This window comes from Vipera ursinii (genome assembly GCF_947247035.1).
Source record: "Vipera ursinii genome assembly, chromosome: 2".
Classification (NCBI taxonomy): Eukaryota; Metazoa; Chordata; class Lepidosauria; order Squamata; family Viperidae; genus Vipera; species Vipera ursinii.
The window spans coordinates 293,609,108-293,634,361 of NC_139513.1; the positions used below are offsets into that span (position 1 = coordinate 293,609,108).

A 25,254-nucleotide genomic window follows, 5' to 3' on the forward strand; every position below is an offset into this window, starting at 1 on the left:
TACATTTTTGGGGAAAGGTTTGGAAATTGAACAGCATCTTGGCTCAAAGTATTTCTGGGTAGTATAAATTATCTGGGTGTATTCAAACCATCAAAAAAGCCAATGCAGTCATAGGCTGCGTTAACAGAGGGACAGAATCAAGATCACATGAAATGTTAGTAATGCTTTTTTAAAGGCCTTTGTAAGATCACACTTGGAAGACGGCATCCAGTTTCGGCTGCCACGATATAAAAAAGATGTCAAGCCTCAAGAAAGACTGCAGAGAAGAGCGTCAAAGAGGCTAAAACATATGAAGGACGGTTGCAGGAATGTCTAGTCTAGTGAAAAGAAGGACGAGGGGGCGACACAATAACTGGCTCCAATATTTGATGGGGTGCCACAAGGAAGAAGGGGGGGTCCACCTCTTATCCAAAGCACCTGAAGGCAGGAAAAGAAGCAATGGATGGAAACAAATCAAGGAGACAACCAACCTAGGACTAAGGAAAAAAATCCTGACAATGAGAAGAATTGATCAGTGGAACTCCTTGCCTCCAGACGTTGTGGGTGCTCCATCACTGGAGGTTTCCAAGAAGTGACTGGACAATGATTTGTCTGAAATGGTGTATTACGGTCTCCTGCTTGAGCAGGGAATAACAACAACAACAACAACAACAACAACAACAACAATAATAATAATAATGCACAGGTTTAGTATAGGTGGTACCTTGCTCGATAGTAGTAACTGTGAGAGGGATCTCAGAGTCCTAGTAGACAATCACTTCAATATGAGCCAGCAGTGTGATGCAGCTGCTAAAAAAGCCAACACAGTGCTAGGCTGCATTAACAGAGGGATAGAATCAAGATCAAGTGAAGTACTAATACCACTTTACAATGCTTTGGTAAGGCCACACCTGGAATACTGCATCCAGTTTGGTCACCATGATGTAAAAAAGATGTTGAGACTCTGGAAAGGGTACAGAGAAGAGCAACAAAGATGATTGGGGGACTGCAGGCTAAAACATACAAAGAATGTTTGCTGGAATTGGGTATGTGTAGTTTAACGAAGAGAAGGGCGAGGGGTGACATGATAGCAGTCTTCCAATATCTCAGGGGCTGCCACAAGTAAGAGGCAGTCTAGCTATCCTCCAAAGCGCCTGAAGGCAGGACAAGAAGCAACAGATGGAAACTCATCGAGGAGAGAAGCAACGTAGAACCAAGAAGGAATTTCCTGACAGTGAGAACAATTAACCAGTGGAACCACCTGCCTCCAGAAGCTGTGAATGCTCCAACACTGGAGGTTTTTAAGAAGAGACTGTCCAGCCATTTGCCCGGGTACAGCACGGAGACGGCATTGGTCGCTCTGGTGAATGATCTCTGGAGGGCTCGGGACAGGGGGTATTCCTCTGTCCTAGTCCTATTAGACCTCTCAGCGGCTTTCGATACCATCGACCATGGTATCCTACTGCAGCGTCTCAGGGGATTGGGAGTGGGAGGCACGGTCCTTCAGTGTTTCTCCTCCTATCTCCTGGGACGCTCGCAGTCGGGGTTGGCAGGGGGGCAGAGGTCGACCTCAAGGCCTCTCGCTTGTGGAGTTCCTTCGGTCCTCTCGCCTCTCCTGTTCAACATCTACATGAAACCGCTGGGTGAGATCATTCGTGGTTTTGGAGTTGGGTATCATCAGTATGCTGATGATACCCAGCTTTTCGTTTCGACCCCAAACCACCCCAGTGATGCCCTCGTGATGTCCCGTTGCCTGGAGGCGGTCCGGGTCTGGATGGGGAGGAACAGGCTTCGACTCAACCCTGACAAGACTGAGTGGCTGTGCACACCGGCATCTCGGGATATTCAGGATATCCCACCCCTCACTATGGGGGGTGAGTCATTACCTCCTGTAGATAGGGCTCGCAACTTGGGAGTCCTCCTAGATTCACAGCTCTCCCTAGAAGACCATATAGTAGCTGTGACTAGGGGGGCCTTCGCCCAGGTTCGCCTGGTGCGCCAGTTGCGGCCCTATCTAGACCGGGATGCCTTACGTACGGTCACTCATGCGCTCGTGACCTCTCGTCTTGATTACTGCAACGCTCTCTACATGGGGCTACCCTTGAAGACCACTCGGAGGCTCCAACTGGTACAGAATGCAGCCGCGAGAGTTGTATTGGGAGTTTCCCGATACTCCCATGTCACACCTTTGCTCCGCGAGCTGCATTGGCTACCAGTTGTCTTCCGGGTGAGGTTCAAGGTGTTAGTAATGACCTACAAAGCCCTTCATGGCATGGGTCCGGAATACCTTGGGGAGCACCTGCAGCCGGCGTCAACTTCCCTCCGCCCAGTACGCTCCCACAGAGAGGGCCTCCTCAGGGTGCCATCGGTCAAAGAATGCCGACTGGTGGCCCCCAGGGGGAGGGCGTTCTCTGTGGGTGCACCGGATTTATGGAACCATCTTCCAGTCGAGCTCCGGATGGCGCCCGATCTCCGCTCCTTCCGGCGCGATCTTAAAACCCATCTCTTTAAACAAGCTGGCCTGGCCTGATGGGACGGGGTGGGATTTTTATAAATGAACTTCAATTTTTAATCTGTATTAATTTATTATGGGCATTGTTTAATCACGTTTTAATAATTTTTAATTTTTGTATCTAGTTTTTATGTATTGCCCTGTTCACTGCCCTGAGTCCTCTGGGAGAAGGGCGGTATATAAATTAAATTAATAAATAAATAAATAAATAAAATGGTATAGGGTTTCCTGCCTGAGCAGGGGGTTGGACTAGATGACCTCCAAGGTCCCTTCCAACTTAATAATAATAATAATAATAATAATAATAATAATAATAATAATAATAATAATAATAATAATACAAAGTTGGAAGGGACCTTGGAGGTCATCTAGACCAACCCCCCTGCTCAGGCAGGAAACACTGTACCACTTCAGACAAAGGGCTGTCCAGTCTCTTCTTAAAAACTTCCAGTGTTGGAGCATTCACAGCTTCTGGAGGCAGGTAGTTCCACTGGTTAATTGTTCTCCCTGTCAGGAAGTTTCTCCTTATTTCCAGGCTGCTTCTCTCCTTGGTCAGTTTCCATCTGTTGCTTCTTCTCTTGCCTTCAGGAGTTGGACTAGATGACCTCCAAGGTCCCTTCCAACTCTGTTATTCTGTTCTGTTAAATCTGATTTCAGAAAGGCTTACAGCACAGTAACTGTTTTTCCTTCTGAAAGCTGACTTCGGAATCCTTCTATGAAATAGGTCAGTGGATTCGAACTCCACCGTGCCCCAACTCCCTGAAAATGACAAATAAATACACTTGGGTGGAACTCTTTCCCTCTCTGTCAAGGGAAACTAATGATTTCATTGCGATTAAAGTTAAGAAAGATCGTTTTTAACAATTACATTTTAATCTAGGCATCAAATAAACACAAGGCTAGAATCTTGCATCTTTATAAAATAAAAATTTCCCATCAAAAACAGATAATAAAACAATCCATTCTCAAACCATATTTTTAACGGGGAGGATAAACCTGCCCAGTTTTCCTATGTCAGCCACTCACAAGATTTATTTTGGATCAATGCTTGTTTTTTTGTTTTTTTTTACATAGCAGCAACTGTAGTAACTCATGATTTTGTAGCCCGCTCCTCCAGGCTTGGCAGAAGAGACCAGGGACAGAAATCCTGTTTTGCATGTCCTAGCCCCCCCTTCCCACCCCCCCCTCAGTCAAATCTGAGATGAATTAAGATATTTCCAGAAGTGCCAAAGCAGATTCTGAGCCAAATCTTGCCTTTAAAATATACCTTTGTAAGGACAGCTCTCGTGATTTCAGCCTTGATGGGAGCTAGACCGGAAGAGCGGCCAGTGAGGTTAAATTCAACCAGCCCCCCCTTTCCCCCCTCCCCTTTCTTCTTTCGCTTCCTTTTTTTTCAAGGCTAGCAAGACCACAGGTAGCAAGAAAAATGAAACCAATCTCAAAAAAAAAAAAAATCTGAATGTAATTTGTTCCCTACAAGCAAATAGAGTATCGCATCAAGGTTATTTATTAACATGTTACATTAAGCAGACTTCGTAAAACCTGATTGAGGAGGCGACATTCAATTTTTACATATTTTTTTAAAGAAATACAGAATGGGCTATCAGATATGCATTAAACATGTGTCGGAATGCTCCTTATAAACAGATGTTTTTTCTCGGTACTGTATTCCTTTTACTGGGATATAGGCTCCAATTATGCAAAAAAAAAATATTTTAAGCGCATTAGAATTAATCAAGATGCTACTGCGTTAAGATTTAAAATAATTTCTTTGGAGGAAAAAAAAATCCATCCAATTCACGACTAAGCCAAGTACACAATATTGTAATATTGGAAGGGGCCATGCAAAGCAACCCCTTTGCTCCATGTCCACTTTCAATAAAACTTATTGAGTTACTTTGGAGTTAAGAAATATACCAAAACAATATATACTGCTCAAAAAAAATAAAGGGAACACTTAAACAACACAATGTACTGTATTTAATAGTAGGATGTCTTATCTTGTGTTCCCTTTATTTTTTGAGCAGTGTATTAATTAAAGCTGCAAAATATTCAAGAGCTAAGAGAACTAAGACGTGTGCTACATTTAATATATGTTTTAATACATTTTATTCAATTTAGGCCTTTTTGTTTTGGTGAAGGAAGCTAATTATTATGGGGTGTCGTCTTCCCCCCCTCCCCATGTCTTTCAATCCATGTTGATCCCTGGCAAATGCCTGGAGAAGCCCTTGCAGTTTTCTTGAAGACTTTTGGAAGTGATTTGCCACAGCCACTTTGCTAGGGCTGAGAGGGAGTGACTGACCCAAAGGTTGGGTCTAAAACTCACAGCCTCCCCGTGTCTAGCCTGGTGCCCTCATCACAACACAAATTGGCTCTTAATGCTAAATTGGACACCAGACCTGTCCTTTTGCTACCTTTTGCACGCTAGACCCCTCACTGTTTTGTCATAAATAAATAAATAAATAAATAAATAAATAAATAAATAAATAAATAGTAAGTAAGTAAGTAAGTTGTGTTCTTCCTTCCACTGACGATCCTAGGGCAGTGGGAACCATTTGCAAATGCTTAAGACAGGAAAACTAGAAGAAAATGCTTGCTAAAAATCACCATGGTTCTCATTTTGCCATTTGCAAAGCTTTTTGTTTTTGTTTTTTAAAAAAATATCTTTCAGTGAGTTTCAGACATGATGTCACCAGTCAAACTTCCTATATTTTGGTGATGGTTGTTGCTAGGCTGTCAGATTCTTTAACAGACTTGTGCAAACCGAGGGGATGTATTTTGACTTCTTCCTTAAAAGAGGATATTCGATACTCACGTAATCTGGAAGTGGAGAATCAGGAGCAGACAGGGAACTTCTCAGAGACTGCGTGGCCTGTTCCAAAACTTTGTTGTGCTTTTTGGACAACAACGCAAACAAGCTGGGAAGGAAAAAAAACCACAAGTATATTGTTTGTATATTGTTTTCATAGGAATCAGCGGAAGGTATTCTGTTTTTATGAAACAACTTAGTGCAGTGTTTCTCAAGCTTGGCAACTTGAAGATGTGTGCACTGGGGGATTCTGGGAGTCGAAGTCTGTACATCCTCCAAGCTGCCAGGCTAGAGAAACACTGGTACAGACTTTACCCTGCAGAGTTTATAACTCTTTATAAAAAGAGTTTATAAAGTGTTTTCTCAGAAATTGAATTCTACAAAGGAGACATTTAGTTTGAAAGCAGAACATTTCCAAAGTAGATCACAAAACCAACACTGTGTTTGGATTGGAAGAAGGCACTGCAGATATAAGTTAATCCAGAACCACAATTCAGGGTAAAAAAAACTTGGACAATTCCTGTCTTTAGCCCTTTTTCTTCACGAAATGTCCCTTTGTCCCTGCTATTACAGTAAGTTGAGCATTTATTCTGACTTTTTTTTTCTTTTTGCCACAATCTTAGGACGCTTGATGGCTTAAAAGTATATACCCACCTACCGCAAATATAAAAAAAAATGAACCAAGGGTTAATGTTCATATTTCTAATTCAAAAGCCAGCCCTACGTTTCTTCTGCTGAACCCACCAAAATGTTCTTGTGCAAAAAATGAAAAATCTGCTGGTTTCCTTTAGTGACCCCCATGTTTTAGTTGTCAAAAATGCCTTTGGCTCTGCGTCCCTCTGCAGCCTTTCAAAAGGTGAGCTTTGCGGACCAGAAGGGAGAAACTCTTCCGTCAGCCTGAAGCCAAGAGATGGACGTGGGAACCGCAGAGCCCCAGAGTTAAAATCACAATTGAGACCGAAATGACCACTGCTAAATCAGGCAGTTTGTTAAGTGAGTTTTGCCCCACTTCACGAACTTTCCCCCCACAGTTATTAAGTGAACGGCTGCGGTCGCTAAGTGGATCATGCGGTCATTAAGCAAATCTGGCTCCCCCCCTTGACTCTGCCTGTCAGAATCCTGCTGGGAAGGTTACAAATGCTGATCGCACAGGACCGCGCGACGGTCACAATGAAGGCTTGCCACCGTCCAAGGGAACGAACTCTGATCACGGGGGATGCTGGAACGGTTGTGTGAAAACGGTCCTCCCTTGTGTTCTTCAGTGCCGTCGGAACTTTGAACAGCCACTAAACGAGTGGCTGAAAGCCCAGGACGGCCTGTATATATAACTTTTTAACTCTAGAAAAATAGGGCATTCAAATTCCACCCTCCAGGGTAGACGAGGACTGTGGGAACAGGTGCAGAGGTTCAAAAGTGTCTCTGGCAGCAGGCGCCTGCAGGGGTTACGGATCCCCACCCGGATCTGACCTAGCTCTGGTTTCATCCACTTTGGTGCTCTTGAACGTTGGGAAAAGATGGACAGGAGCCTCCGTGCCTCAGCAAGTCAGTAGCATCTTCACTGCTCTCCCCAAGTTTGGTAAATGCAACCGGTTCCTTGTCTATGGAGATTCTCAGTCGCCCAGGCCATGTCTGTGCCAAGGGGGCTTTCTCAAAAGGCAGCTGGGCCTTCTTCTTTTTCCATGAAGAGGTTTCACTTCTCGTCCAAGAATGGAATGGAATAGAGTAGAATGGAATAAAATAGAACAGGACAGGACAGGACAGAACAGAATAAAGAAAATATGGAATGGAATGGAATAGAATAGAATAGGACAGGACAGAACAGAACAGAATAGAATAAAGAAAATATGGAATGGAATGGAATAGAATGGAATAGGATAGAATAGAATAAATAGAATAGAATAGAATAGAATAGAATAGAAAACAGAACAGAATAGAATAGAATAGAATAGAATAGAATAGAATAGAATAGAATAGAATAGAATAGAATAGAATAGAAAATATGGAATGGAATGGAATAGAATAGAAAAGAAAATACGGAACAGAACAGAACAAAACAGAAAATATGAAATGGAATGGAATAGAATAGAATAAAGAAAATATGAAATGGAATGGAATGGAATGGAATGGGATAGACTAGAATAGAATAGAATAAAGAAAATATGGAATGGAATAGAATAGAATAAAGAAAACATGGAATGGAATGGAATGGAATAGAATAGAGCTGGAAGGGACCTTGGAGGTCTTCTAGTCTAGCCCCCCGTTCAGGCAGGAAGGAATCCTATACCATCTCAGACAAGTGGCTGTCCAGTCTCTTCTTAAAAACCTCCAGTGATGGAGCACCCACTTCTGGTGGCAGGCTGTTCCACTGGTTGATTGTCCTCCCTGTCAGGAAGTTTCTCCTTAATTCCAGGCTGCTTCTCTCTTTGGTCAGTTTCCAACCGTTGTTTCTCTTCCTTCCCTCGGGTGCTTTGGAGAACAATGCGACCCCCTCCTCTTTTTTGTGGCAGCCCCTCAGATACTGGAACGCTGCTATCATGTCTCCCCTGTTTTTGTTTTTTCTTGTGACTGAAGAACCAAGAAGCTTTTTCAGGTCAGTCAGAACTGAAGAAGCTTCTTGGATGAGAAGCGAAACGCCTTCAAGGAAAATCAAAACAAGCCCAGTTGCCTTTGGAGAAAGGGTCCTTCGGGACTAACTGGCTTCTTATTGCTTTCTGGACCCCCTCCGAGTCTCACTGTCTCTTCCAAAAGCTATCGAGAAAACTGTAGCAAAGTGTTGTGTATGTGTCAGTGTAACGTGGGTTGAAGAATTAATTTCAGGAAGGAAAATGCAGCTTTGCAGAAGGAGCAAGGTGGTTGAAGGAGCAGCAGTTAAATACTTAAAACGTATTATTTCTATCTCTATTTGAGCGCGTATCGATTTGAATACTACCTTAATACGGCATAGGTCCAAGAAAAGGGAACACCTAACAGCTTATTCAAACTCTACTGTCAATACAGACAGTCCTCAAAGTTACAACGGCACTGAAAAAAGTGACTTATGGCTGTTTTTCACACTTACGACCTTTGCGCCATCCCCAGGGTCACCTGATCAAAATTCGGATGCTTGGCAACTAACTCATATTTATGACGGTCGCAGTACGTCCTGGGATCACGTGATCCGACTTTCTGACCAGCAAAGTCAATGGGGAAGCCAGATTCATTTAATAACCGTGTAACCATTAACAACTGCAGTGATTCATTTAACAGCGGTGGCCCAGAAAGGTTGTAAAACGAGGCAGAATTCAGTTAGCAAACGCCTTGCATAGCAAGAGAAATTTTGGGCTCCAGCGTGGCCCTAAGACGAGGGCTGCCTGAAAACATTCTTTAGAGCAGGGGTCTTCAACTTTGGCCCTTTGATGGCTTGTGGACTTCAACTCCCAGAATTCCTCAGCCAGGCACATGCCTGGCTAAGGGATTCTGGGAGTTGAGGTCCACAAGTCATCAAAGGGCCAAGTTTGAAGACCCCCTGATTTAGAAGCTATAAGCTATTTATCTGAACCAATCCTCCCTGTTATTCAGGTTGATCAAAGCAAGTTTAGCTTTCCAAGCAATTCACTTCATAGGCTAATAGCATTTGAATAACAAATAACAACTCACAAGAAATTCTTTCTCTCCTAGCTACAAATGTAATGCCATTAAATAAAGTGGTTCACCAAAGTTAATAATTAACCCCAAAATACAGATTTCAGATAAAGGCTTGGGACTGTGGCTGAAATGGTCTCTCAAACCTCTCTCGACTAAAAAAGTAAAATTCAGAAACAGCACCGATTCATACAATTAGTGGCCACTATTATCTCTGTACTATGTTTAGTGTATGGAAAATAAATGGAGGTTAAGCTCTTCATTTAGAAAGTCAAAACATAATTTAATAGGTAAACAAGGAAGGTCAATGTTCCTGTATTCAAAATGGATGTGATTTGGGAAGATTATGGAATGGAGTATAACTAAATCAATCCAAAAGTACCTTGAAAATAAAGTAATTACTACTACAAATGGGTTTATCCAGCAGACTAATGTATTCAGGGCTTTTCAACCAGTGGTACGGGTACCACCTATGGTACATTGGCACCTGGCGGGTGGTAGGTGACCATCCTAGGAAAGGGGTAGCGGGGGAGGGGAATGGGCTGAACCGGGGGCAGCACCGCACAAGCCCGAGCGAGAGACGGCTGGAGCTGCAGGGCTGTCGGGGCTCAGCGGAAGCGCCAGGATCAGCGCCAGGATCCAGATGGAGCTCAGCACCAATCCTGGCACTTCTGAGCCCAGAAGAAGCGCCGATCAGCTGGAATGTTGCAGCATCTCCAGGGTCTTGTGATGTACATTCAGACCCTTGGCAACTGATTCATATTTATGACGGTCACAGTGTCCCAGGGTCATGTGAGGTGACCAAAACCTGCTGCAACTACCCAGCAGACGGGGGGGGGGATAAAAACCAAACACCCACCCCACCCCACACCCGCTGCCAATCCTCAACAGAAATGCTCACAACCATGAAAACCTCGGACAGGAGGAAGAGCGCCACCGGGCGGGCAGGCAGGTGTCTTGCTTGGCTGTGGCTTGGGGGGCACTTTTTCAGTGCCATTGTAACTTCGAACAGTCACTAAGCAAACTGTTGTAAGTTGAGGACTACCTGTACTTCATCACTTTTTTGCTTCTTTTTTTTGATCATCAGATTTTTGACACCTTGCTAGGCGACTGGTGGTCCTCAGATGTCGCCATATCCTAAAAGTGGTACAATGGGTGGAAAGGCTGAAAGCCCTGGACTAACTAACTATTCAGACTAACTTTTCTTTTTGATAACTTCCTTAACAAATTGTGGGAATGCGGTAGACATAATTTAACTTGATTTCTTTGAGGGATCTGAAAGAAACTCTCCATGTCATATTAAGGAAACTCTGATGCCACGACAATTAAGTGGCCACACAGATGGATTGGATAGATGTTGGAGCCAGTTTGATGCCGAGGTCAAAGTGGTGGCCTACAAGCCAGGAGACAGAGGTCCAGGCCGCCCTTAGGCAGGCAAGCTGGCTGCGTCATTTTGGGCACAGCCCAACCCATCTCACAGGGCTGCTATTGTGGGGGAAAAGGAGGCTGGAATATTAAACAGGATTACTGCCTTGAGTTATGTGTATATAAAAAAATGGATGTAATGATAATGGGGCAGCACCAGGCAATTACAGGCCAATTACACATGCTTACCAACAACTTTCCTTGTACCTTGCTCAATAGTAGCAACTGTGAGAGGGATCTCGGAGTCCCGGTGGACGATCCCTTAAACAGGAGCCAGCTGTGTGCTGCAGCTGCCCAAAAAGCCAACACAGTGCTAGGCTGCATGAACAGAGGGATAGAATCAAGATCACGTGAAGGGTTAATACCACTTTACAATGCCTTGGTAAGGCCACACCTGGAATACTGCATCCAGTTTTGGTCACCACGATGTAAAACAGATGTTGAGACTCTAGAAAGAGTGCAGAGAAGAGCAACAAAGATGATCAGGGGACTGGAGGCCAAAACATATGGTTGCTGGAATTGGGTATGTGTAGTTTAATGAAGAGAAGGGTGAGGGGTGTTCCAATATCTCAGGGGCTGCCACAAAGAAGAAGAGGGAGTCAAGCTATTCTCCAAAGCACCAGAAGGCAGGACAAGAAGCAACGGATGGAAACTAACCAAGGAGAGAAGCAACCTAGAACTAATGAGAAACTTCCTGACACTTAGAACAATTAACCAGTGGAACAACCTGCCTCCAGAAGCTGTGAATGCTCCAACACTGGAAGTTTTTAAGAAGAGACTGGACAGCCATTTGTCTGAAATGGCACAGGGTCTCCTGCCTGAGCAAGGGGTTGGACTAGATGACCTCCAAGACCCCTTCCTCCTCCTCCTCCTCCTCCTCCTCCTCCTCCTCCTCCTCCTCCTCCTCCTCCTCCTCCTTCTTCTTATTATTATTATCTAGCTGATGTAATACAGGCAGTCCCTTGACTTACATCAGTTCATTTGGTGACTGAAATTATTGTACAACAGCACTAAAAATAATGACTTATGACCGTTTTTAACACGACCATTCTGGCACCTCCACGATAACATGATCAGAATTCGGATGCTTGGCAATTGACTCATATGTATGACCGTTGCAGTGTCCCGGACTCACGCGATCCCCTTTGGTGACCTTCCGACCCGCAGTGTCGATGGGGAAACCGGGTTAACTTACCAACTGCAGTGATTCACTTAACAGCTGTGGCAAGTAAGGTCGTAAAAGGGGGCAAAAGTCACTTAAGAAATGTCTCACTTAATCACGAGCTCAATCGTGGTCGTAAGTCGAGAACTAGCTGCCACTGATGCAGTCCCGCAGCATCAAGTTGAAAACAAGCTTTTTCCAGCTGAGCAGAGAAGAAATGGAGGAACAAACGATCAGCGTCTAATTGATAAGATGAATTTAGAAAAGCAGCGAAGGAAGGAAGGAAGGTGGGAAGGAAGGAAGGAAGGAAGGAAGGAAGGAAGGAAGGAAGGAAGGAAGGAAGGAAGGAAGGAAGGAAGGAAGACGCGAGACTTCAGAGTATCTCTTGGATTACATGAAGACTAGACAATCCGCTGCCTGGAACTGACAGGTGCCAGTAGACGCATCAGAAGCTTCGGGCCAGGATCAAAGCCCTGGGCCAATCCAGTCGTTAGGCATGGAGGGAAGGGTGGACTGGACTCCAGCGGGACTAAAACGTCCGACAGGAAGGCAGGACACAAAAGAATGAATCTGAGGTATGGCAGGCAGAGGCCAACTAAATATTTTAAATAGTTCCTAACTGTAAAAAAGCAGTTAGGCAGAGAAGTCAATTAAGCGTAGAGATGAGGAGATTCCTGTCAGGTGAGGTCTGAGGCCGGAAGTCGTCTTTCATTTGGACTCCAGCACGAGGAAGCTGAAGTCAATGGTCCAGAGCAGAGGTAGGGAAGGACGGCCCCCTTTATGACTTGTGGACTTCAACTCCCAGAATTCCACAGACAGCTTTGCTGGCTGGGGAATTCTGGGAGTTGAAGTCCACAAGTCATAAAGGGGGCCGTCCTTCCCCACCTCTGCTCTAGATTGTTGTCAATTCCATCTTCTCTGCGATGGACTTTGGCCTGGGAGGGAACTGACCCCACACCCGGCGGGCTGGGAGGCTCTATGCAGAACTACTCGCTGGACGAAACTCAGAGAGTAAGGACGAAGGGAGTGTAGGAGGAGGCACCATTAGCTTCTTGCCCAGGAATGTATGCCGTGAGGTCTTGCTGGCTCCCTCCAGTCATCGGTGGAAGCAAGAATTACTGGGAGGAGAGGAATTGTTGAGGGAACAAGCCAGGAGGTGAGGTGCAGGTAGGCCTCAATTTACAACAGTTCACTTAATGACCGTTTGAAGTTACAGCGGCACTGAAAAATACAACTTGGGACTGTTTCTCACACTTGCAGCATCGACCATTGAAGCATCCCCGGGGGTTAAGTGACCAAAATTCGGACGCTTGGCAATCGACTCATATTTATGACGGTCGCAGCATCTCGGGATCACGTCATCCCCTTTTGCGACCTCCTGACAAGCAGTCAATGGGGAAGCCAGATTCAGTTAACAACCGTGTGTGACTCGCTTAACAACTGCAGCGATTTACTTAGCAACTGTGGCAAGCAAGGTCGTAAAATGAGGCAAAACTCACTTAACAAACGTCTCACTTAGCAACGGAGAGTTTGGGCTCAATTGCGGCCGTAAGTCAATCTATATTCAAGACTCTGTGGGAGCCAGATTTGGCCTGTTAATCCTTTAAGTTCCTTTCTTTTTATCAAAACAAGGAGAATTTTTTTTGTAGCCCCCTAATTAGATTGACACTGTATTCCATTTATGTGGAAATTCATCTCATTTCCATACCAGAAACGTGATATGTCCTCTGAAAACTGAAATAAAATAAGCAAAACATGACTTTAAAACGAAAACAGTCACTCTTTCGCAAATTAAATCAATCCATCAACAAGTTCATCACATTTTGCTGTTGTTGGTTGAAAAAGAACGTACATTCAGAATTCTGTGGGAATCCAAGAAGGATTTAAGGGTCAGCATTTTTATATAATGACAAAACAAAAATCGGTTCCAAATGTTGGATAAACATATATCTTACGACTGCAGCAAGCATTTTTAAAAGCTATAGCTTTTTTGGAAAAACAAAAACTTTTATATACTTGGCAGGGGATACTCCAATTTTACAATTTCATGTCTGCATTTCACAACTTCAGTTTAATACGCAAAATGACTCAACAGCAAAGTCCTAACATCCAGCTACTATACACTAGACTAGACTAAGAGTATACGAAGACCGATCCCATCTCCCACTTTTTAAGTTAACATCTCCTTTGCAGGTGTGATGGCAGAAGCAGAAGGAAGTGAAAATATGCTAATGTGAAAAGGTGGAAGAAATCCAGAAGGCTGGGTTGCATTCGGAGTGGTGCAAAACCAGTGCAACAGATTACAGGTAAACCTCAACTTACAATAATTAACTGAGCCTGGAATTTTGGTTGTGAGCCGTAATTGTTGTAAAATGGGTCACATCACAGGACACGGCCCAATTTTACAACCTTTTTATTTTTGCGGTGGTTGTGAAACAAACCCTTTGTTCTGTAGGGGGCGTTTTTTGCTGGAAACCAGAAGTAAACACCAATTACTGTTAAAAAAAGGTCATAAATTGTGGTTACATGACTGCTGGACACTGCAAGTAGCTATGAATGCACATCAACAGATGGAATGGATGGAAACTCATCAAGGAGAGAAGCAACCTAGAACTAAGGGGAAACTTCCTGACAGTGAGAACAATTAACCAGTGGAACCACCTGCCTCCGGAAGCTCTGAATGCTCCAACACTGAAAGTTTTTAAGAAGGGACTGGACAGCCATTTGTCTGAAATAGTGTAGGGTTTCCTTCCTAAGCAGGGGGTTGGACTAGATGACCTCCAAGGTCCCTTCCAACTTTCTTCTTCTTCTTCTTCTTCTTCTTCTTCTTCTTCTTCTTCTTCTTCTTCTTCTTCTTCTTCTTCTTCTTCTTCTTCTTCTTCTTATTATTATTATTATTATTATTATTATTATTATTATATAACTTTTATTCATAAGACATGAAACTCAGTCAACTGAACACTCACGTTGACTGGCACTAATGGTTGACACGGGTTGCTGCCAGCATCCTAGGTATCAACCAGGTACCTCCTTAAAATGTAAGATGTTCCAAGTAGCGCAGTTTTTTCTAGCTTTGCTGGAATTATTGCAGGAAGCTGCAATTTCTTGATGTATTTTGCAAAGTTTTTGGACATAGTTCCCAGTGCCCCGATGACAATGGGTATCACTGTTACACGTTTCATCCATAATCGTGCAGTTTCAATGACCAGGTCGCAGTATTTCATAATTTTTTCCAGTTCTTTTTCTTTGACTCTGGCATCTCCTGGTACAGCGATATCAATCAGCTGTACGCTTCGGTTCTCTACAACTGCGATATCTGGCTTGTTGTGTTCCAAATGGCGATCTGTCTGTATTCTGAAGTCCCACAAGATCTTCACCCTCTCATTCTCAACAACTTTTTCCATCCTATGTTCGGTCGCAAAAGGGGGTGACAGTTAACCCCAGGACACAGCCGAGGTCATACAGAGGAACCTGTTGCCCAGCGTCTGAATGTTGATCACATGATCCCGGGGATGCTGCAAAGGTCGTAACTCTGAAGAATGGCCGTTGAGTCGCTTTTTTCAATGCCGGTGTGACTTTGGTCACTAAGTCGAGGACTATCTGTATCTGGGAAAGGAAACTTCTTTTGAAGACGGGAACACATTAAAAGGCACGATTGGAGAATGCAGCAGGATTCTCCCTTCCTTGTTTAACATGCCAAAAGTCCAGTACAATCATCCGGAAGATTGAAGAGTTCAATATAAAAGTTTTCAATTCCTCCTATTTCAGTACTGCTAATTTTCTCTCTGACCTTCTTAAACCACTGTGGGAAGAAACTGCTGAGCGGTTAGCGTGAATGCTAAGTCACTTGCAATGCAAACACGGAACGGAGATAAATTTAAAACATTACACTGTTTAGTATGCGCCCTTCCATTTTCCCCCTGCCCTTTTCACAGAAAGATATTTGCTTCGCTTTTAAGACCTCTATTAACCCTATTATTTAGGGATTACGTTATGGTGTTGGGTGCTTGTTGCCTGAAAAATGGCCAGAATCAGTAAATCTATAGCTTGCGTTCAAAACGTAATAATCAGCAGATGCTCTGCCCAGATATAACTCGAGCAAGAATCCCAGAGACAATTCGCATCTTTCCAGTTTCCTCCACGGGAACAGAAGTTTAACTGACAAAGAGTAATGCTCCCCAAATGGCAGAATTGTGCGCAACGGCACTGCAAGGACAGCAAATGGCTACCTGTTGCCCACCTGGCCACCTTGTTCCTGGTCCTGATATGCGGGGAAGCAGCAGAAGACGAGGAAGAAAGATAAGGGGAAAGTTGAACCTACCAAGGTTGAGGAGGCTCTTGACGGAGCCAACAGGCTTATGTATGAAAAAGCAAACAAAATAAAACACAATATTTCTCCCTAGATTACATTTAATCAGAGTGACGCACCACAACATCTTTTGGAGAGCGCTGGAGTTAGGCCAGGACTCACAAACTCTCCTTTAAAAGTTACCTGGAAGCTTAGCCTAAATGGGGGAAGGGTGTCTATTGGATTGGTGGACCCCCAGAGGTTTGATTCCACCTTCCTTATACAGCATAATCAATTAGGACAGGGGTAGGCCACTTTGGCATGGCATCTGGCCCTCTCACTTCCTGGCAAATAGATGGGGAAGAAATGGAGGTAGTGACAGATTTTATTTTCCTGGGCTCCAAGATCACTGCAGACGGGGACTGCAGCCAAGAAATTAAAAGACGCTTGCTCCTGGGGAGGAAAGCCATGGCAAATCTAGACAGCACACTAAAAAGCAGAGACATCACCCTGTCAACAAAAGTGCGTATAGTCAAGGCTGTGGTCTTCCCAGTTGCAATGTATGGCAGTGAAAGTTGGACCATAAGAAAGGCCGAGCGCCAAAGAATTGAGGCCTTTGAACTCTGGTGCTGGAGAAGACTCCCGCGAGTCCCTCGGACTGCAAGGCGATCCAACCGGTCAGTCCTAGAGGAGATCAACTCTGACTGCCCTTTAGAAGGCCAGATCCTGAAGCTAAAACTCAAATCCTTTGGCCACCTAATGAGGAGGAAGGACTCACTGGAGAAGAGCCTCATGCTGGGAAAGGTTGAGGGCGAGAGAAGAAGGGGACGACAGAGAATGAGGTGGCTGGACGGAGTCACTGAAGCAGGAGGCGTGAGCTTAAATGGACTCCAGAAGATGGTAGAGGACAGGAAGGCCTGGAGGAACATTGTCCATAGGGTCGCGATGGGTCGGACACGACTTCGCAACTAACAACAACAGGCCACCTTGGCTCTTTTATGACTGGTGGACTTCAACTCCCAGGATTCCTGAGTCAGCTGTGCTGGCTCAGGAATTCTGGGAGTTGAAGTCCACCAGTCATAAAAGAGCCTACCCCTGAATTAGGAGAACACACCGCATTACAACATTTGAGGAGCCACATAACGCCCATCCCTGCCTGAATATCTGGCTTTTAATGACGTTTCAGAATCTTTTCTCTAACGAAATCCATTTTCGGATACACTATTTCAAGAACGAGGGGGGGGAAAAAGTAGCTAAACCAACCGAAGCCGATGAGAAACATCCATGGCTGGGATCCTTCCATTTATGATATCCTATCAATATAGTATATTCTGAGATATACGATTTAGCTAAATGGTGAAGACGCGGTTTATAACTTTATACAGCGCATTTTTGGAGAGGTGTTCCCTTTTGAAAAACACTCGGGTCTCAGACTAAAGTCATTGCACAAGTAGCGAAAGAAACTGCGGCTTGTATGGCTATCCTGGAAGACAGAAAATTCTCAAAGTACTTTTAATTAGAAGGAGCCTCCGTGGACCAGAGCCTACAGTATTTGCACGGCCATGTGTAGCAGAATAAATCTGCAAGCTTACGATTACAGGGTTCTTGGAAAAACAGCGGATCAGCATGACTTTCCTCTGGAATTTAAAAGCATGCTTCAGCCTCTCTCAATCTAGTGCCATCCGGATAGATTTGGATTAGGTTCCCAGAATTCCCACCTAGCGTGATCAAAAAGCAAGGGATCCTGGGAATGGTAGTTCCAACATGCTTGCTGTGGCTCCTGTCCTCTGGAAACTCCCCCACCCATCCACCCCTGCCAGGTACACCCCTGCCCAGCCTTTTGGGGCCTTCCGAAGGGGCCTGAAGACCCGGCTCTGCCAGCTGGGCTGGGACCCCAGTGGGGGAAAATCCTTCTGGAGGCGATTAAGGGAGAGAGGTAAGACCTCCACCCACCTCCTCCCTGGGGCCATCTTGCTCCCTTTTCCTTTCCGCCCTGTCGATTTTAAAACAATTTTAGCGTTCATATTTATTGTTTTATCCTGCTTTTTATGATTATAAAAGTCCCCTCTGGGGGAGATGGGTGGCATGCAATTTTAATACAGGTAGTCCTCAACTTATGACCTCAACTGAACCCAAAATCCCTGTTGCTAAGTGAGACATTTGTTAAGTGGATTTCGCCCCATTTTACAACCTTTCTTGCCGTGGTTGTTAAGTAAATCACTGCAGTTGTTAAGTTAGTAACACGGTTGTTAAGTGGATCCGGCTTTCCCCATTGACTTGGTCAGAAGGTTGCAAAAGGGGATCACGTGACCCCGGGACACCGCAACCGTCATAAATACAAGTCAGTGGCCAAACGTCTGAATTTTGATCACGTGACCACGTGAATGCTGAAATGGTCGTAAGTGTGAAAAACGATCATAAAATGTTTTTTTTATGTGCTGTTGTAACTTTGCACGGTCACTAAATGAACTGTTGTAAGTCAAGGACTACCTGTAAATATAATAAATGCTTGGAGGACAACTGGCTTGGGAAAGATAACTATAGGTTCTCCTGCCTGAGCAGGGGGCTGGACTAGAAGACCTCCAAGGTCCCTTCCAGCTCCTATTCTGTTCTGTTCTATTCTATTCTATTCTATTCTATTCTATTCTATTCTATCCCATATTTCCTATTCTATTCTATTCTATTCTATTCTATTCTATTCTATTCTATTCTATTCTATGCTACTTTCTGTTCTAAATACAATATTAAATGTGATTTTCCATGAAGACGTTTCGCTTCTTGTCCAAGAAGCTTCTTCTGTTCTGACACAAGAACCAAGAAGCTTTTTCAGGTCAGTCAGAACAGAGTAAGCCCCTTGGATGAGAAGCGAAACGCCTTCACGGAAAAACAATACAAGCCCAGTTGCCTTTTGAAAAGCCCCCCTGGGACGTCCCGCTGTAACTGGGCCGCTCTTCGCTTCTTTCCCCTCCTGCTAGTTACCCAAAGCCCGCAGGACGGGGAGGGCCTTTCACCTGGTTTTTTTTTAAAAATGTAGTCTCATACCTTGCCTCTGGCACAATTTTGTCTGAATCACTCAGAAGAATTTGACAGAATGAGTCTGTTGCATATTAGGAAGCTGCATTATTAAAGTCATTTGATGGTGGGATGGCTCTCTTTCTGCAATGCCTGCAGGATGCTATGAAAGCGAATCTCACTATTAGTCCCAGGCAAATATTTCAGTAGAATCTGAAGACATTCCCCCTCCCCCACCTTGAGAAAAGTTGATTCAAAGATCTATTTTTACAAATGTATGCAATAAAGGGGTTTGAGGTCCATAAGAGTGGCTGCAAATGTTTTGTTTGGATCCAAATTTTTCATAATTAGAGAGACCCACTGCAACAGAGGCCGTGCTTTCTCTCTGTATTAATAATATGTCCCTGATAAAATCTTGGACAAAACACATTTTAATATTGCAGGGTTAGTGTAATTAAATCTTACCCACCAAAAAGCATTTTAATTACTGTCCTGGTCCATAGCAAAAATTTAAAATGTCCTATATTGGAATTGAATTAGATCTAGTTTCAACCTGTCTAAATCTGGACTCGATGCACTGTAATAAACGAGGAATACAATTATGAGGGAAATGTTCAAATTCATTTATGCGTTAGGTATGTGTTTCTGTTTCAACATCCACATAACATCCGCATAACCCAGTGATGTCGCATCTTTAAGGCTTGGTTTGTCAAAAATTTGGAAAATGCCTGACTTTAATTTCCTGGTGTCTCACCCCAAGGAAACAGTTCTCCATCTCCCTCCCCACCTCCTATCTAGGCCAGGGGTCCCCACCCACCCCCCGGTCTGTGGACTGGTACCGGGCCGTGGCATGCCAGCAACTGGTCTGCACAAACAAGCAAAGCCCCGTCCGCGAGATGCAGGCAGCACACAAAACCACACACCCTCCGGTGCGCGGAAAAACCTCTCTCCACGGAACCGGTGGTCCCTGGTGCCCCGAAAGTGGGGGACCTCTGATCTAGGCCCCCCTGAACAGTGGCCCTTGGCAGCCAAGCCAAGCCTGGCCCTGAAGGGGAGGCCTGGCCCGTCCTTGAGCAATATCTGGTGGGTCTGCAAAAACTGCACCGCCCTCCTGTGTGACCTCTGGAGGTTGCGCAAGAGCACGGCTGGCTGGGAGTGCTGGGAATTGAAGTCCACACATCTTAAAGTGGGCAAGGTTGAAAAATATTACTCTAGTGCAGAGGTAGGCAACCTTGGCTCTTTTGTGACTCATGGACTTCAACTCCCAGAATTCCTGAGCCAGCATAGCTGAGGATTCCTGAGCATGGCTGGCTCAGGAATTCTGGGAGTTGAAGTCCATGAGTCATAAAAGAGCCGAGGTTGCCGACCCCTGCTCCAGTGGCTCCCACTTTGCCCCTGCAGTGAGGCATTCAAATAAGTGAAGCCAAGAGCAAAGGGGAAATGATACTCTGAAGGAGAACTGTGTTTTCCTCCCCCCAACAATGACTCAACCCCCCCCCCCCCCCGCTTTAATAGCCCAATCCCCCAGACCGAATGACTGATGGATGCGGAGGAAGTTAGGGAATTCTCAGTCCTGTCCCATTTGCCAAGAGGCTCCTTCCTTTGGTGTTCTGTCACAGGAAATGTGGGTTTGGAAATTGCCAACATACTTTTGTCCTTCTACCCAGAGTTTTAACGTCTAAAACTGCAGTGATGCACACCACTTTTATTATTTTGCTACCGATACACTCAGGCCCTTGAAATGCAGAAGCCGACGTCTCCAGCAATGCTTCCTATCTAGGCTGCTCTGCTTTCTCGATGTTACTAGAAATGCAAATATTTCCGACTCTTCCAAAGGCTGTCTGAAGGATGAATCATTGCAACTGGACTGATTTTTTCTTTTTAGTTCAAAATGTTCCTCGGCGTTTTGCAAAGCACTTCGGCTGGTGTGGCAGGAGCTGGTGTATTCCAGCGGCTCTCTGCTGAACTGCCTTGCTCTGAGTGAGGAAGCTGCCTGCATGGGCAGCAAAATGTCTCTCAATCTAACAACAAAAATTAACCCAGTTGCAAGGATTCAAACTTCAGACAACTCTACCTGGGTGACTGAGAATCTTCATCGACATTTCTAATCGGTCCTCTTAGCAGCTAAAACAGACTGAAAAATGCACACACACCCCTAAACTGGGCTTGACTCCTGGCGATGCCACGGGTATGTTCATCTAGTTTTCTTTGGCAAGAACATAGAAGGGATTTGCCACTGCTGGTTTGCAAAACGCCCTTCTGACTCCTTGGTCCAGCCCACCGCCCTAATTCTTCAGCCTTTGGAGATCATCCGAAGTTGGCCAGGTGCAACTTCACACATAGCAGAAGGCTGCATTAACCAGATTTGAGAATCTGGTATTTCCACGGCCTTCCCCTTCCGTCCAGCAGGGAATTCTGGGAGCCAAATTACAGCATGTTTGGATCGTGCCAGTTACAGAAAGGACAGATATGAGAAAATAATGTTCATTCCTCTTTCCGCGGAGTTTCCTGATCCACCCCCACCCCCTCCCCGTTTAGATAAATTCAGTCAAAGATTTCATTCCTACAGATGTTTGTTATTCCTGGTTTTAATCTGAACAGTTCGATAACCTCTCTCTTACTGCTGTGTTTTCCTCTTTTGTAAAGGCTTTTATTATTATTATTTTTTAAAAAACCTTTCTTTATAGACGACTATTGTTTGTTCTTAAGCAAAGGAAAGTATTTTAAATTGCATGCCATGCTTTCTTTTTCTTCTTCCCTTGACAATCAAGCTGGTTTTATTTATGTTTACTGTGTGGTCTCTCTGCCTTATATGCTTGCATAGTCAGAATGCTGTTATTCCCCATTATGGATAATCTCCATATTCTGGTCAAATTTTGTCATGCAATTTTACCCCCTTACTGTCCGGAAACTTTTGGCACTAATCATAAAACACCAAGGAATGTGCCAAGTGAGTTTAGCATTAATTTAAATGTACTATTTTATTTGGAGAAACTCTACTGTGCTATGCTGTTCTTTGTGGAGGACTTTTAGCATGTATAACCTCAAGCTTTTCCACAAATTTGAAGAGTGAGTCAATATTTTTTTAAAAAAAGGATTTTATCTTAATTTTGGGGAATAGGTTTAAGTTTAAGTTTATTGAATTTATATACCGCCTTTTCCCGTAGGACTCAGGGCGGTTTACAAGGTATTTTAAAAAGTCAATACAATACAAAAGCTAAAAACAATTAAAAATAATTAAATTTGATCCCTGAAAAAAAATCAATTAAACAGTGTCTTCCATTTGCACCTATTTGGTACTAATTCAATTGTTTCTTAGTGCACCCTGCTAAAACATGCTGCCTGGATATTGACCAAATCTGGACCACATCTCTGAATCTGACTAAATGATGTAAAGACTTTGGAAAAAATTACGAGAAGAGCCACTAAGATGATCCAAGGCCTGGAGACTAAAACATACGAAGAATGGCTGCAGAACTTGGGTCTGGCCAGTCTGAAGAAAATAAGAAATAGGGGGGACATGAGAGCAGCGTTCCAGTATCTGAGGGGCTGCCACAAAGAAGAGGAGGGGGTCACATTATTCCCCAAAACACCAGAGGGCAGGATGAGAAACCATGGTTGGAAAGTGACCAAAGAGAGAAGCAACCTGGAATTAAGGAGAAACTTCCTGACAGGGAGGACAATTAACCAGTGGAACAGCTGGCCACCAGAAATCGTGGGCGCTCCATGCCTGGAGGTTTTTAAGAAGAGGCTAGACAATCACCTGTCTGAGATGGTATAGGTTCTCCTGCTTGAACAGGGGCTGGACTAGAAGACCTCCAGGGTCCCTTCCAGCTCTATTCTATTCTATTCTATTCTTATTCTAATAGAACAATTCGGTAAGACTACGAGCAAGACCAAAGAAGCCACTGATGTGAGATTTGCTTAACGTGTTTTCATGTTCCTTTTTACTTCATCTCTTGAAAGAAGGAACAAGCCCTGAGTCCTTAGGGAGAAGGGCGGCATATGAATTTAATAAATTCAATTCAGTTCAAATTCAAGTACTCTACGGCTGTGGCCCCCAACCTTTTTGGCACCAGGGACTGCACATGCGCAGTTTCGCTCACCCACCCTCACCTCCAGCTATGCAGCCCGGTTCCTCAGAGGCCACGGACCGGGACCGGTGTGCAGCCCGGTGATTGGGGACCCCTGCTCTAGGGGCTTCAAAAATTAAAAGAGTGTTCAGTCGGGGTTGAAATGTAGCCAACTAGCCCCCGCCACGTCTTATATTCAAACGACTAGTCAATCAAGTTGCAACCACGATTATAATTTCAGTTGACTAAGAAAAGAACAAAAAATGCAGGCAGGCCTTCTCTTTCGTTTCCCTACTGCACTACTTTTGATGTTACTTACGCAATACCTTGGCCACCTAATGAGAAGGAAGGACTCACTGGAGAAGAGCCTCATGCTGTGAAAGGTGGAGGGCGAGAGGGGACGACAGAGAAGGAGGTGGCTGGACGGAGTCACTGAAGCAGGAGACGTGAGCTTAAAGGGACTCCAGAAGATGGTAGAGGACAGGAAGGCCTGGAGGAACGTTGTCCATGGGGTCACGATGGGTCGGACACGACTTCGCAGCTAACAACAACAACGCACATGCAGGGCTCCTACTAACCCTACCTCAGCTGAGTGTTACTCTTTGCTTCTTTGGCATTCTCATCACCAAAATGGCTCAGAAAAATCAGGGTCCTACATAATGGCCTTGTGTGTCTGGTGAAAGGAAGGGGGGACGGGGGTGAGTTCTTCTTGCACGCACATCTGAGTAGGGAAATGTTTAATTGTGGTGAGCCGTGTGGAAATACAAGACGTTATAGTCTGGGTTTCTTTTCCCCCTGCAGGTGGCCATCGGTCGGCGTGAAGAAGTGCGCAACACGGCTGCTTTGGGGAAGGAAGAGAGAGGAAACCGCTATTATTAGCCACGATGCTTTCTGAGGAGATTGTAGGCTTGCAGTTCGCTCTAGTGGTTAAAGCAGCAGGCTAAACGGGGAGGTCGCGAGTTCTAACTGGGTTTTATAATCGGTTTTAACTTTTAATATGTATTAATTTATTACGGGCATTGTAGTTTAATTACTTTTTAATTTTTGTATCCTGGTTTTTATTATGTATTGCCCTGTTCACCGCCCTGAGTCCTTCGGGAGAAGGGCGGTATACAAATTAAATTATTAAATTAAATTAAATTAACCCTGCCTTACCTACAAAAGCCAGCTGAGCGACTTTGGGCCAGTCCCTCTCTCCCAACCAGGATTATTCCAGGGCTCTCCCAACTGGGCCCTTTGATGACTGGTGGACTTCAACTCCCAGAATTCCTCAGCCAGGCACGTGTGCCTGGCTGAGGAATTCTGGGAGTTGAAGTCCACCAGTCATCAAAGGGCCCAGTTGGAAGAGCCCTGGAGTATTAGATATGTTCATCACCCCGAGTTGTTTATAAAAATGATCATGGTGGGATATAAACAAATCTTGCCTAGAAAATTTCTAGGAGATGGGAAATACGGACTTCCCAAATAATAATTAGTTCTCCGCGTGACTTGAAAATGCAGAAGAGAGTATTCAGGAAGTCCTTGGTGCTCCCTCAGCCTGGCTGTTGTCTTGCAGACGTTTCATTTCCCAAACTAGGCAACGTCGTCGATCACAACAGTTTGATAGTGAAACGTCTGCAAGAAAAACAACCAAGCTCAGAAAGTACCCGGGACCCGTCTTGAAAATATGCCGTACAACAGAGCCGTGTGAAAGGTTCAATTCTGTTGACACCCATGTTAGCTAGACATTTTAATATTGCAGGGTTAGTGTAATTAAATCTTACCCACCTAAAAGCATTTTAGTTACTGTCCTGGTCCATAGCAAAAATTAAAAATGTCCTAAATTGGAATTGAATTAGATCTAGTTTCAACCTGTCTAAATCTGGACTCGATGCACTGTAATAAACGAGGAATACAATTATGAGGGAAATGTTCAAATTCATTTATGCGTTAGGTAGCCGGTGTGGATGTGATAATGAAGCTGAGCTGGGAAAAGAGTAATATTTAATACGGGTAGTCCTCAGGTTACCACCAAAATTGAGCCCAAAGTGCTAAGTGAGACATTTGTTAAGTGGGTTTTGCCCCATTTTACGACCTTTCTTGCCACAGCTGTTAAAGTGAATCGTCGCAGTTCTTAAATTAGTCACACAGAATCTAGTTTCACCACTGACTTTGCCTGTCAGAATCCCGTGACTCCAGGGCACTGCAGCCGTCATAAAGGTGAGTCAGTTGCCAAGCACCTGAATGTAAATCAGCTGACCGTGGGGAGGCCGCAACGGTTGTGACTATTTTCAGTGGTGTTGTGACTCCAAACCGTCACTAAACGAGTTGTTGTAAGTTGCAGGACTACCTTTGTACTTACAAAGGAAATCTACACTCCACTTCTGGGAAGGA

The 25,254-nt window shown here is 44.4% G+C and overlaps 1 protein-coding gene across 4 annotated transcripts in view; it reads right to left on the reverse strand.

Moving 5' to 3' along the window:
* Positions 1–25,254, reverse strand: part of DYM (dymeclin) — a 241,093-nt gene that overhangs the window by 79,046 nt on the left and 136,793 nt on the right. For all 4 annotated transcript variants that reach the window (XM_083354838.1, XM_083354837.1, XM_083354839.1 and 1 more), the window contains one exon: positions 5,307–5,409. In XM_083354838.1, coding sequence (XP_083210964.1) covers positions 5,307–5,409 — 103 coding nt within the window. The remainder of the gene's footprint in view (positions 1–5,306; positions 5,410–25,254) is intronic.